This window comes from Hyla sarda, chromosome 6, assembly GCF_029499605.1.
Source record: "Hyla sarda isolate aHylSar1 chromosome 6, aHylSar1.hap1, whole genome shotgun sequence".
NCBI classification, from domain to species: Eukaryota; Metazoa; Chordata; class Amphibia; order Anura; family Hylidae; genus Hyla; species Hyla sarda.
Window position 1 is genome coordinate 226,532,361 of NC_079194.1, and position 15,042 is coordinate 226,547,402.

A 15,042-nucleotide genomic window follows, 5' to 3' on the forward strand; every position below is an offset into this window, starting at 1 on the left:
AAATTGAGGAAGCTTTTACCAAGAAAATGGGACCTAAAATTGGTCGTTATGCTACTGCAAGCTCAACATAGCCCTGTGTCTGGTCCACACACTGATTGCTTTTAATCTGCAGGTGAGTTGATCACATTTTGTTTTTGTCTATACCTAAAACACAACACCCTAACATTGAAACAGAGATTCTAGCTACACTAGTCAGCTCTTACTGTGTTGGAGTTAATGCTCCTTTGCACACTACCGTTTTCGTCAGGTAGGTGGCATCTGGTAGGAAGATAGGGGGAGAAAAATTTGTGCATGCCACTTTTTTTTCTCCCGCTATCATAACGGGACTTATAACGGACGTTAGAGGAATCCCATTCAAGTGAATGGGATCAAAAAAAGAGCCATTAATGTCCGTTTGTAACGGAGCAACAGTCATGTGTGAAAGAAGCCTAAGCTGTTTGCTGTTGGTCTTCAAAGAGCAAAGTCCTCAGGATAAAAGACCAGAAGACTATGGGCATCAAGAGTAGATTTCTGTTGCAGGCCCAACACTATGCCATCTAGGTTGACACCTGGTAAACTGAGGTGATTCATGTACAAACTGTTCAAATTTTTAAATCATATCCTTGCAAATTTCATATTTTGGATAAATGTTTAAAGGGGTTCTCCGGTGCTTAGACATCTTATCCCCTATCCAAAGGATAGGGGATAAGATGCCTGATCGCAGGAGTCCCGCCGCTGGGGACCCCCGGGATCTTGCACACAGCGGCTACCGGCGACTACAGGGCGGGCGGCGTGACACGTCACGCCCCCGCGTGATGTCACGCTCCACCCCTCAATACAAGCCTACGGGAGGGGGCGTGATAGCTGTCACGCCCCCTCCCGTAGGCTTGCATTGAGGGGCGGAGCGTGACATCACACGGGGGCGTGACATCACACAGGGGCAGGAACGTGACGTCACACGCCGCCCGCCCTGTAGTCGCCGGTAATCAGTCCCGGAGCGAACACGCTCCGGGAACTGATTACAAATGGGGTGCCGCGTGCAAGATCACGGGGGTCCCCAGCGGCGGGACTCCCGCGATCAGGCATCTTATCCCCTATCCTTTGGATAGGGGATAAGATGTCTAAGCACCGGAGAACCCCTTTAAAAAAAAAAAAATAAAAAAAAGATAATGATTTCTTGAAATAGGTTGAATCTTTTTCATGTCATATTAGTTTCCAATAAATTCAACAAATATTGATGGACACTAATCTAAGTCTATGCAATATTAAAAATCAAGGTAAATGCAATTACATAATAACGGGCACTATTTTCTAGTAAAAAATGTCATATCAAACAGTTAAAAGCTTTCATTATAACAGAAATTAATAGCAACACATTATGAGAGCCCTATTTAAAGGGTCTAAATTACAGCTCAAACTCCAAAAAAAGATCTGGGGAAAAAAATGGGAAAATAAATAAGCATACAGTACTTGGCCCAAGGGAAAGTCAACAAGATGGTGGTATCAACCCATTTGGAAAAACAGCAGAGCTGCCTGGGGCTTCCTCTATCATTCAGCCATGTCCCTGTCACTAGAGCATCACATGAGTACATAGAGGAAAAAAAAAAAAATTATATATATATATATATATATATATATATATATATATATATACACATGTAATAAAACATAATACTTGCAGGTATAACAAAAAAAATATATTTTTTTTTTGCATAAATTTCTGCCTATGATGTGTACGCAGACATAAAATGATGTATATGAAATATTATACTACCATAATTTTATCATAAGAATGGAAAAAAAAACAAAAAAAAACAATAATAACAGAGCACACTTTGTAACATGTTCTTTTTGGCAATCTAGTCTATGGGAACAGGTATTAGCTGATCTGATATCTGTGCACCTGCAGAAGCACCTACTTAGCTTCCCATCACCACCATATCAGTTCTAATTGTTTAAGCTGTATAAGCATTTTGGAAATACAGCAAAGCAGCCCTATAGATTGGGGCAAAACATTCAATATATCTATAATGGACATTACTGACACATTCCCACTTTTGGTAAATTTAAAGGGTTATTCCAGGAAAAAACTTTTTTTTTTATATCAACTGGCTGCAGAAAGTTAAACAGATTTGTAAATTACTATTACATTTTTTATTCTATTAAAAAATCTTAATCCTTTCAATTATTATCAGCTGCTGAAGTTGAGTTGTTGTTTTCTGTGTGGCAACAGTGCTCTCTGCTGACATCTCTGCTTGTCTCGGGAACTGCCCAGAGTAGAAGAGGTTTGCTATGGGGATTTGCTTCTAAACTGGGCGGTTCCCGAGACACCTGTCATCAGAGAGCACTTAGACTGAAAAGAAGAACTCAACTTCATCAGTTCATAAGTACTGAAAGGATTAAGATTTTTTAATATAAGTAATTTACAAATCCGTATAACTTTCTGGAGCCAGTTGATATATAAAAAAAAGTTTTTTCCTGGATGACCCCTGGATATTTAATACAGATAGTTCACAACACTGATTCTGGAATGAGGAAGCAAAGCTTAAAGGGGTAGTCCAGTGGTGAAAAACGTATCCCCTATCCTAAGGATAGGGGATAAGTTTGAGATCGCGGGGGGTCCGACCGCTGGGGCCCCCTGCGATCTCTCTGTACGGGGCCCCGGCTCTCCGCCGAGATAGCGGGTGTCGACCCCCGCACGAGGCGGTGGCCGACACGCCCCCTCAATACATCTCTATGGCAGAGCCGGAGATTGCCGAAGGCAGCGCTTCGGCTCTGCCATAGAGTTGTATTGAGGGGGCGTGTCGGCCGCCGCCTCGTGCGGAGGTCGAGACGCCCCCTTCCCGCGGGCTGTCGGGGCTCCGTACAGGAGATCGCAGGGGGCCCCAGCAGTCGGACCCCCTGCGATCTGCAACTTATCCCCTATCCTTAGGATAGGGGATAAGTTGCTCACCACTGAATCACCACTGGACTACTCCTTTAAGTTCCTAACTGTAACAAGCCCAACAGGAGATCCCCCAGGACCCAATAGGTTGCTATGGATTTGCCACTGAGCTAAAACTGAGGGGAAAAGTCCAAAGGATTTTGTCCCCTGGAATAGTATCTGTTAGCAACATTACAAGTCATGGCACAAACGCTGTAGACAAAATTTTTGTCAGACTGAATAGGAGTCATGGTAGGTGATTTTTGGCCAAACAGGTGGCAAACAATGAAATTAAGTTAAAGGGGTACTCCGGTGAAAAAACTTTTTTTTTTAAATCAACTGGTGCGAGAAAGTTAAACAGATTTGTAAATGACTTCTATTAAAAAATCTTAATCCTTCCTGTACTTACTAGCTGCTGAATACTACATTGGAAATTATTTTCCGTTTGAAACACAGAGCTGTCTGCTGACATCACGAGCACAGTGCTCTCTACTGACATCTCTGTCCATTTTTAGGAACTGTCCAGGGTAAAAGGAAATCCCCATAGCAAACATATGCTGTTCTGGACAGTTCATAAAATGGACAGAGATGTCAGCAGAGAGCACTGTGGTTATGATGTCAGCAGACAGCTCTGTGTTTCAAAAAGAAAATAATTTCTGCTGTAGTATTCAGCAGCTAATAAATACAGGAAGGATTAAGATTTTTTATAGAAGTAATTTTCAAATCTTTTTAACTTTCTGGCACCAGTTGATTTAAAAAAAAAAAAAAAAGTTTTTCACCGGAGTACCCCTTTAATAAAGAAGAAGCAGGAATGTATAATCTTAGCAGAACACAGGAATCAAACAAACCTTATCCCTTAGGCCCAATGTGATGAGGTGAGGGTTCCCCATAAAAAACAGGCCATAAAAAGAGTGCTCCTACGCCAATGGTCCTTTAACATACAGAAGTTTATGTATCTGACTCTTGGCAGAGCGCTGTATTGCCCCATGTACTGGACAAAGTAGGTCTGTGAACCTGACACTAAGGGTATATTCACAGGGCAGAATTTCCGCACCAATTCCGTATGTGCATTCATTTGGGTGGTTTCTGGATTGTGCGGATTTCATGTGGAATCGGTGCAGATTTCACATGATGAAATTCTGAACTGTGAATGGCAGTGTTCAATCCCATTGAAGTCTATTGGGCTTTAACTTGATGCGGAATCTGTGTGCGGAATCTGTTTGGATTTTCCCAAGCGGAAATTTTGATGTGTGAATGTATCCTAACACTACTGTGAATATAGGGATAGCCGCATACACAGAAATATGACGTTGCTTAGATATCAAGCTTCCAAGTTCTTCTAGAAAAGGGTCAAATCTCCACAGTGGTGGCAGGAGAGGAAAACCTTGCTAAAACCATAGCCATCGAGTCATTTCATGTCACTAAACATAAAGGTCAGTTGACCCAGTAGAATTATTTTCTTCTTCCCCTCGATTTATTGAGTAGAATTTGTCATATCCTATTACAACTGGTCAAACATGGGAGAAGATGGAAGTCCTTGACAGTGTCACAAAGACAGATCACTGCACTACGCCAATCCTTAGTTTTGTAAATTTTAGATAAAAAATCCCATCACCAAGTCACATCATTTTTACTTTTAAAGAGTACAAAGGTCAATGTGAATTTGGCTTTGACTGTTTGCCCTGTACGCAGATTCTAAAGCAGATGATGAGTGAGATCTTGCTGCGCTGTTTATCATTTAGCTGGGAAATCTCTAACATATTTGACATACTTGGAAAAGTTACCTAACCAGGGAAGTTTTAGCAAGTGTCTGGTCATGTAGCCATCTTTTAGTCAATCATCAGAAAATCAAAGGCAAATTGGCATGACTCAACCCAAACTTTAATACCGCATGATTGTGTCGTGTAAGCTTGTTTTGTGCGAGGGCTGCTGTGGTTTTAGCAAGGAGATTAACGACCGGACCTAAGCTGGCCTACAAACCTTGCCCTGCTGATGCCTCAAGCCCTTTGAAGTCTGACCACCATACCTGGCATAACTACAGTGGGAACTAGACTGATGTCACATCTAATCACGTTGCCTGCCTCAGCAGTGCTAACCATGGGCTTAACTAATTGGCCCAATTGCGGATTATACTTTTTGCTACAAGATTCAAGACAATAATTTAGTCAAATGATGGTTTTTATCTCCTTCTAATTAAGATTCCAAAAGGGGGAAGAAATAGGATTAGACAGCCGAACTTCACTTTACCCTTTTAAAGGCTTTATTCTTTATTCAATTATCATATGTGCACAAAGTATATATGTACAATTTCTATCTTCCCTCACAACTGAATCTGCATAAAGGGCTCATAAAAGAATATTGCGGCAACAAGAATTAATGATAAATCTATAGGACTGTGTTCGGAAACCTGTTACTAGGCTTGACACCACTGGCATGTCTTTATGCAGTTCGGGTTTGGCATCTCAAAGCTGGATATATCAATCCTGCCTGTCTATTCATTCTTAAAGGGGTTATCCAGGAATAGAAAAACAGAGCTAATTTCTTCTGAAAACAGCAAAACCCCTGTCCTCAGGTTGTGTGTGGTATTACAACTTGGCTTCATTCACTCCAATGAAACAGAGCTGTAATACCACATACAACCTGAGTGCAGGTGAGGTGTTTTTTTTTTTTCTAGCTGTTTTTCTAATTCAAAATAACCCCTTTAAAGAGGATCGGTGGCCTTAACAAAAAAAAAAAAAAAATTTTAAACTTGCACAAAAGCAAAAAAGAGGGGGAGGGAGGACACTCATAAGAGCAGTATCAGCTTAACATATGTATGAAGCAGTCCTCAGTGACCTCTGACAAGGTCTCCTGCGGGGTGCACGTACAACAGTGTAAAGTATACAATTTGAATGCAAAAAGAAGCACATACGTGCACTCACCGCAAAGCAGGGACAATCGAGTCTGGAGGTCAGGCGGCTGTGACGGGATGCCGGGTCTCAGCGTCTGCGCTGGTGTGTGGCGCTCAGAGGCTACGCCGGCTGTTTCGCAAACTAGTGTGTGCTTCTTCTGGCCTCTTTAGAGGCCGGAAGAAGCACGCACTAGTTTGCGAAACAGCCGGCGTAGCCTCTGAGCGCCACACACCAGCGCCGAGACCCGGCATCCCGTCACAGCCACCGGACCTCCAGGCTCGATTGTCCCTGCTTTGCGGTGAGTTCACGTATGTGCTTCTTTTTGCATTTGAAAAAAAACTTGCTCCGCCATGATCCATGTGGACATATTACTTCAAAGATTCCAATGTTCCTGTTTTTGTTGAAACCCTTCCATTACCTAGCTATAAGTTTTGTTTTGATATGCTTTTGAGGGCTTACATAGCCAAGGGGGTAGTAACCACTGCTTAGTTCTGATGACTGTGCTCTAGTCTATCAAGGCCCTTATGGGCATAGTTGGGTGCTGAAAAAAAACAAGCATTGGCGCAAAGAGGCTCTATATTAATTGATGAGTATGTTTCTAGACAAGATCCCAAGTCCTCTTTAGGGTTAATATTATGCACCTTAGAAACAATTAATAATCCCCAGTGGCTCTGGGCACATGTGCATTGTGATGATAAAGATGAAGACAGTTTACCTAGTCTAGTATAGTAACAGTAGTGAAGCAAGGTGTACTGTCTGCAGCTTTATAGTGCAATGCACATACACTCAGAGCTGTTGGAGACCAGAGTAGGAGCAACCAATCGGGATGATCACGAACATGTAGGACCAATGTCAGCTAAATAGCGTGTAGTAGACTCATCTTGTCTCATTAGAATATGATGTGAGAACATTTAGAACACATTGGGGGAGATTTATCAAAGCATTCCTGACACTTTTTTGGCTGTAAATTGGCGCATTTATTTTGTGCAGAGAGTATTTGCACAAAACGTTTGCACCCTTTAAAATAGACAACTTTGGCCAAAGGGACTGTGAAATGCAGTGCTTCATTCTTGACCATGCAGTGGATGAGACTTATTAACTGCATCTTTTTTTTTTTTTTTAAAGGCGCAAAAATAATGTGCAAACATAAAAAAACACACACACAAATTCATACCATTTCTACCTTGCCTTAGAAAAGTGATATCCTACAGCAACTTCTGAGGTGGTTTTTCATTCGTGCAAAATGTATCAGTCTGTGCGCCATTTTGATAAATTCGACACACGCAAGCCAAAAACACAGCAATAAAAAAATCTGTAAAGTGGTTGATAACTTTCCCCCATAATTTGTAGGTACTGGCAGGTAAAGTAAAATGTTGCCAGATTTATGTTCCCATGGGAAAATAGAATTTAGATTATAATTAAGTAAAATGTCATTGGGGAATTTTTAAATGTGGAATATGGCCTTATTTTTATGAAGGGATGGAGACAAGTGGCTGCCAGATACAAGGGGTTTCCTTTATCTTATAGGGTAGAGGGCAAAGAATTGGAGAGTTAGAATCCAACCCACCTAAACCTTGATTCTCTAAATAGAAGCCATTAGGTTAAAAAATGTCTTTGGCCGTATTAGATAGGAAAAGTATTCATAATAAATATAATATTCTGTTATTATATATGAAGTGTCTGGCAAACTTGACAAAAAAAACAGACAAAAAAAAAAGAACTTGAAACAAGATCACTATCAAAGCCAACATTTGTCAATGGGACGTTCTTTTTGAAGGCACAGCAGAGACATTCCTATGGCACAGTATTGAGGTGGTGGCTATGGTGACAGTGAGCCATTCAAGAAGACAAGATGAGGTGGCAATTAAAACCTTTCTGTTGGATGTACACATGCATTTTTCTTTTTAGTAAACTCTTGCTGTTATACTTTCCCTTAAGGGTGTTTTTCTTTGGCTTCCACTATTCCTCAAAATCACAGAAGCCAAATGTAAGAACCCCTCCCCCCATCCCCCCCCCCCCCCCCAAAAAAAAAGCCTGAAATGAGAAAATGTACTAGCAAAATTTAAAATCTGGACTTTAAAAAAACAATGAATAAAAGCTTTCTATGTAAATGTAGCTAAAGTTGAATGTATAGTAGACAATAACACTGGATAGGACAGTGCCCATTGGAAGAATTAACGTAAAGAAGTGATTCCCCTTTTTTGTTTACTCCCACAGAACCTTTACATCATCAGTACCTTAAAGAAAGCATCTTTGAATAGGATTAATCTAGTTTGCCATCTGCATGCAAAAGTGTTAGTTATTCTAGCTTTTTTTCTCCGGGGTATCCCTTTAGTGGTTCCTAAGAGTTAAAGGGGTACACCAGAAGACAGATGCAAGAAATGGTACTTAAAGGGGTACTCCGCCCCTAGACAGCTTATCCCTTATGTAAAGGATAGGGGATACGATGTCTGATGGCGGGGGTCCCGCCGTTGGGAACCAAGGCGATCTCTCCTGCAGCACCCTGTGTCATCTGCTGCATGGAACGAACTTCACTCCGTGACTGATGACGAGGGGTACAGGGGCCAGAGTATCGTGTTGTAATTGGGGACCCCCGCGATCAGACATCTTATCTATCCTTTGGATAGGGGATAAGATGTCTAGGGGCGGAGTACCCCTTTAAAAGACAATAGGCATTTTGGCATCTGGTCTAAGAACTGTTATATGGGCTTATGACTACTAGTGAGAATCCAGATGATTTAGTCGAGCTAGTGGATCACTTTTAATCCAAACAAACTAGTTCACCGGCACTGCTGAAATAATTGTGAAACACACTATAGCCATGCTCTATGATGTGTGAGGGATACCATGCCGATAGCGCAACTGTCCTGCCAGTGTTGGCGCTCAGTGCCAGAAAATAAAGGAAGAGGCATCCGTGAGACGAGAAACAGTCTGTTGTCTGTTATCCTCCCCTGCACGAGCACCCGTGTCCCCGCTGCCTGTATAGCTTGATTAGCTGTGTACCTCGCTATTCCAGATTGAATAAAGATTCCAACCGATGACCAGCTATTATACCAGTGTGGTGAGTGCATTCTATCATATTCTTTATGCACTTTTCTATTTTTGAAGCTGCCTTTCCAAGAATAGCACCCCACTCCTTGACAAGCGTCCATCTGATGCTCCACGACTGATAGCAAGGCTAGCAGTGCCTAGTGATTACATATCTACCTTTACTACTTACCCGGAAAATAAAGGGCAGACAGATATTGGTTCAAGACAGAAGACGGCACTCGCCATGTAGCAGGAATTCTTTAATCTTCAGTTGCGATACATAACACACAGGTGGAACAGACAGAGGGTGGCGTACGCATTATGTATCAAAGCTAACGATTAAATAATTCCTGCTACATGGTGAGTGCTATCTTCTGTCTTGAATCAGGATCACTTTTAATGCCACGTTTTATGGATCCCATCTGAAGGGCAGTTCTCTTTCATCAAGATTATCAACATGTCAAGTGTGATAAGAGATCCAAGTCATGTCAGATCTACAAGGACTGTTACATTGGGTTAAGTGTCCGATATTTTGATATTTTTATGTTTTTGCTGTCAGACGTGATCCTAGTTGACCAAAAAGGATCACATCTTCTGCTCCTTGTGTCTGGCATTATGCTATAAGCATGTTCAAATGATTAATTTATCTTTTGTTTCACCAAAATCTTGTAACCTGAAATTAAAGCCAGACACTTATAAGAGAAGGCAACTAATAACAAGAAGGTGTTACATGGTACTGAGGTATTATGCAGAACTGGTACCATTGAGTAAGAAGATTAGCAGGGTGTTCCTTGCAGATATTCCACCTTGAGATCCACCTTGGCAAGGTGCATCAGAGATGGTGAAGAAATAAGGGTGTTTATTACGGAATAGAAGTAGGGACAATACGTTTCTGTACGTACTCCTCCCTTCATCAGGCCCAACACTCCCTGACTGACCTGGCCGGACAGATGATGGCCAGCAGCTCCCAGGTCTATGATAAAAGCTATAATGTTGTGCCTGTTTGCGCAACACAATAAGGTGAGCACCTTCTATACTTAGAATCATACTCCGCAAGGATAACGACACTATATAGTGCCAATCTCAGATTATCAGTATCAGCACCAGACACAGACGGCTAACCTCCAATTCACCAATGGTAACATACAGAAGAAAAAGTTAGTGTGAGCATAATAGTAGAAGTTTTATTTTATTTTTTCATGCACAAAAAAACAAAAACAAACACCACTGTGCAGTATGGCAAGATTTCAGTTAATCCCCCCTTCATCAAGCTAGGCTGCTATGGAGTGAGATATGCCCTTACACACATTAGGTTGCAGGACAATTCCTTTGAAATCAGAAAGTTTGTCTTTTATCCAACATATATATATATATATATATATATATATATATATAAATATATGTCCAACTTTTGTTTTATATAGACGTTTTAGGCATGGGAATGGAAAAGTTCTATATATGTCTTTTCAGTGTCTACAATACTAATCTTTGGTACCAGAAGGCCAATTCAGTTGGGGTGCCAGTCCAGACACAATACTCATCAGTAGGAAGAGAGATCACAGCACAGTTGGAGGTCCAGGTAAAATCTACAGTGCTTCTTTATTTATACTACCATATAGTGCAACTTTTTGTTTGCCTTTATCACACTCCGATTCACGCTGTAGAAATGTCGGACTCTATGGTGGAATAGATGAAGAAGCACCTTAGATCTGTTCTGGACCTCCCAATGCACCATGTCTCCCTTCTTACGAATATCTAACTATATGCAGTTCACTAGTTCAATATTCATCATAACCAAACCTCTGAGCTTGCTTGGACATTGAATTATCGCCCTTGTGGACATTAACTACAAAGCCTGAGGTCTCTGTGTCCTCCTTTATTTTTTCCTGCTATGTAAATGTTACTGGAGCATTAACAAATCAAAGTAGAAAATAAAAATATAGACAAGAAAATCAACTCATTTCCTCTTTGTTTCAGAGGAAACAGTGGGCACAAAGAAAATGCGAGCCTTTGTTTCAATTGGTTTTAAGTGGCTTCTAAGGGAGTGTCTGGTATAGGACCCTCCAGCACCCATACTGAGATGACCTGCTTGAAGGACAGGCAGCCTGATTAACTATTAACTACTCCCAATATAAGGAGATCATTAAACCCCCTGATAAGCATTACCTAGGGGGAGGGCATCTTAATTTGTCAATGACTAGCACTTTCCTGGCTGATTTATAGCAGGGTCCCACTTGCAACTGAGAAGAAAAAGAAAGTGAAAAAAGACCCTTAAGTTGCCCAATGAAAGTAACCAGTTAAAGACAGAGCAGGGTCAAGCAAGGGACAAAATAGTCACTAAAAGGTGATGTCACAGAGACCAAAGCTGTGCCAGACTTCATGGTGAACCATTGGTGATAACATTTAGTTTTATGGTTTAAGGGAGTTAAAGTGGTATTCAAATCTCAGCTTCATAATAAGTTGATAGATGGGGATAAAACCTCTGGGACCACAATCCGTCCTGAAAACTGTGACATAACTGTCAGCAGCCACTACTTCATACAACTGCTATGAGGGCTGCCATTTTTTAGTTTAGCCCCCACCAATCAGCTTGTTATCCCCTATCCTCTCGCTAGGGGATAACAAGCTGGGATGGGAATATCCCTTGTAGGTACAAGTGGCTTGCTTAAACGTTTTTTTAATTTCCCAAAATAGTAAAAATGGGATTGGTAAGTCATGTAAAGGCTTTGTCTGGAGAGTAAGCAACATGGCACCTATACATATAAAAAAAAAAAAAAAAAAAAAAAAAAAATCTTGAACCCTAGAAATATATCATAGGGGGAGGGGATATTTTTTTTTTACTGTTATAAACTAAATTCATGAATAGGCTGGAATATTTTTCCCCTTCCCGTCTGCACATATCTAGAGATAATTGGCGACAACATACATATATAAGGCTTCCCCGTTCGTCCCATCTTTCCAAATTAGAGCAAGTAATTAATTGTTAGACATAGAATTTTATTGAATTACGTCTCTGGCCTAGTTTCCCCGCACGTTTTAAGACTTTATTGTGTTTTCTCTAATTTGAGGTATCACGTGCCGTTATATTTGCCGAGACTGGATATGACAAACAGTCGAGACATTGCGCATAATTAGGAGTTTGTGCGCTCGAGCGGATTAAACCGCATATAGCAACAACGTAAATATTACCATTTTATATTTTTGTGAATTTACATAACAGCAGACATTTATAAAAATAATGTGTGGGGGGGGAGGGATTAAAAAATAAATAAAAATAAATAAAAATAAAAGTTTAGATTTATGAAAAATAAAATTACAGAAAACTTTAGATTCTTACCTCAATACTGAACATCTTTCTTTTTAATTTAAAAGCCAGATCCTTGGTGTCTGACACATCAGAAATCAAACTGTTAAGTCGAGGGATCTTGTGGACGAGAAATAAACCTTGGGATGGAAAAAAAAAAAAAACAGGGACAAAATTAGAGAAAAAAAAATCCAAAACTCCTGTCTACGAATGAATAAATTAGAGTCTTAAAAGGCAATCTTGGTATATTTGAACACATTCACTTGCTTTCCCTATTTAGACTGAAGCTTGCTACTGAGACCACTCAAGCAAGCCGGGTGATTATGCTCAAGTAATGAAGCAGAATAAGATGGAGGAATCCTTGTGCAAGGCACACTAATTGCACTTTGGTACAGATGTACAGATGTAAAGAAGGATCTTAAGACTTGTCAAAGCTACGGCAGATTTGTGTGCGATTTTCTGCTTGTATTTACAGTAAGCAAATACGGCTATCGCCTTCCAAGCTGCCCACGGCTCTGTGGAGTGATCTTTATTTTATTAACTGCACCAGTAAGCAGCCAACACAACATGGTTTTATGGGTTACTGATAACCAGTGAAGTTCTAATGAAGGCTATTTCATTTTACACCTTGCTGTTCGGCTTTATCTGGTGTGAGAAACTGTTATTTTTAGAAGGTAAACGGTCGGCAAAAAGACTGTAACACCCCCTTCCATCTCTCCTGGTCTGATTTTATTTTATAAAGTGTGCGTTTGATATTCCATTCTTGTATATGGGGTTTCAAATGCCATAGGTAAACTGCCAGGCTGGCATTCTGTCAGCGTAAATTTATGCTGATCCCTTCTGACAAGGACGCTGGATGGCTTTTTTTTTTTTTTTGTGCTGCCGAAAATAATTTCTTAAACAACCCAGGGGTAATTTTCCATGACTGATAACTACGAAATGGTCATAGCAATTCAATGGTGCCGATTTGTTTGGAGACAAAAAAAAAATATATACGGTATATTATTTTTTTTTTTTTTGTTTAGTCAAGTAAGTCTATACATATATCGAGAAGATCAATATTGCATCTATTTGGAGCCGGGACTGAACTACATCAAGTTTGAATAAAGTTGCAAGTGTTTGAAGTCTGTAGTTTCCTCTACTTGTGGGAAGAATATTTAAACAGGTTTTTTTTTGTGTTTTTTTTTTTTAACCGAATCAGGAAATACGGATCCAATTTTGAGCCTGCAGCCAGAAGTCTAAAAGGGAATGTGGTTCTCACCAAGGTTACCATGGGACTACAGTATTTGTATCCATAATAATGGCAGTAATTTATGCAAACAGCGAGCACCGCCCTGAATTACAACCGTTTGCCATTCATTTCTTTTCACGACGGACACAAGTTAACCCTTTTAAAAAACTTTTTTTTTTTTTTTTTTTTTAACTTCACTTGTGGAATATGGTATAATTATCTCAGTATATTGATCGTAAAGGTTTATAAGTATAATAGTTAGAAACTATGTACTAGTTATGTAATGTGTATATAACAAAGATACACAGATAGATATGGAATAGACTATTGTTTTCCAAATAGCGTGTCTCCAGCTGTTGCAAAACTACAACTCCCAGCATGCCCAGACAGCCTTCGGCTGTCTGGGCATGCTGGGAGTTGTAGTTTTGCAACAGCTGGAGACATGCTGTTTGGAAAACCCTGAAATAGACAGATAAGGAATAAATAGCTTCAGGTCTTTCTACGGTTCCGTCCATGTCGCCATTGGGCTTCGGTAAAATGGGTGTCTGTTGGCTACAGCGGGACTGGAGTGGAGAAAAAACAGAGCATGTAATTTTTTTTTCTACGCTCAACTCCGGTAAAATACAGGATCCCTGAAGGACCATATTCATGTTAATAGGCTCCATCAGTAAGTACCCTGTAGTGTCAGTTGGGCTTCGACCCATTGTGGCTCCGTATGGTGCTAAAAAAAAAAGATCCGAACGGGGTGGAGCATAACAGAAATGTGAACTTAGCCTAAAAAAGTTGCTTGACAAACAATAAAACTCAAGCTAATAAAACTCAAGGGGTTGCTACCCAACTTTTCTAGACTCCTGAATGGCAAGTCTTTTAATGTACAGCAGAGGGAATGTTAATTTCTCAAAGCACCTGACTTCGCTGCTGCAGAACCTCTTTTAAAAAGAAAGTGAAAGCTGACTAAACAATTTCATCCTCTTTAAAATACAGCGGTCACTCAAGTTACAATATTAATTGGTTCTGGGACGACCATTGTATGTTGAAACCATTGTATGTTGAGACCAGAACTCTATGGAAACCTGGTAATTGGTTCTGAAGCCACCAAAATGTCATCCAAAAACAGGAAAAAGTGAGGATTAAAGAAAGCTAAGTAGATAATTAATACAGATAAAGCAAATCCTTACATATAAAAGTAATAAAGATCTGCTTGAGCTGTAATCACTGCCTATGTAGAGGACAGGAGCTTCTTCAGGGTCCTGTACAGTACACACAGTGTGCTAAAAATTTTAAAATTGAGCTGCCCTCACCTGGTGCAGCTACCTGGGCTCAGGTAAAGAGTAGTACAGAACATGTAGTACCACCCTGTACTGTGGGGGGTGCTACCAGACAGCAAGTCAGTGCATGTACTTAAAGGGGTACAGTTTAAATTAACTGGTGCCAGAAAGTTAAACAGATTTGTAAATTACTTCTATTAAAAAATCTTAATCCTTCCAGTACTTATTAGCTGCTGAGTACTATAGAGGAAATTCTCTCACGAGCACAGTGCTCTCTGCTGACATCTCTGTCCATTTTAAGAACTGGCCAGAGTAGGAGAAAATCCCCATAGCAAACATATGCTGCTCTGGACAGTTCCTAAAATGGACAGAGATGTCAGTAGAGAGCACTGTGCTCGTGATGTCAGCAGAGAGCA

General features: G+C 40.4%; 1 protein-coding gene across 2 annotated transcripts in view; it reads right to left on the reverse strand.

The window, feature by feature from the left end:
• Positions 1-15,042, reverse strand: part of ELP4 (elongator acetyltransferase complex subunit 4) — a 389,970-nt gene that overhangs the window by 142,024 nt on the left and 232,904 nt on the right. For both annotated transcript variants that reach the window (XM_056526644.1, XM_056526645.1), the window contains exon 9: positions 12,161-12,267. In XM_056526644.1, coding sequence (XP_056382619.1) covers positions 12,161-12,267 — 107 coding nt within the window. The remainder of the gene's footprint in view (positions 1-12,160; positions 12,268-15,042) is intronic.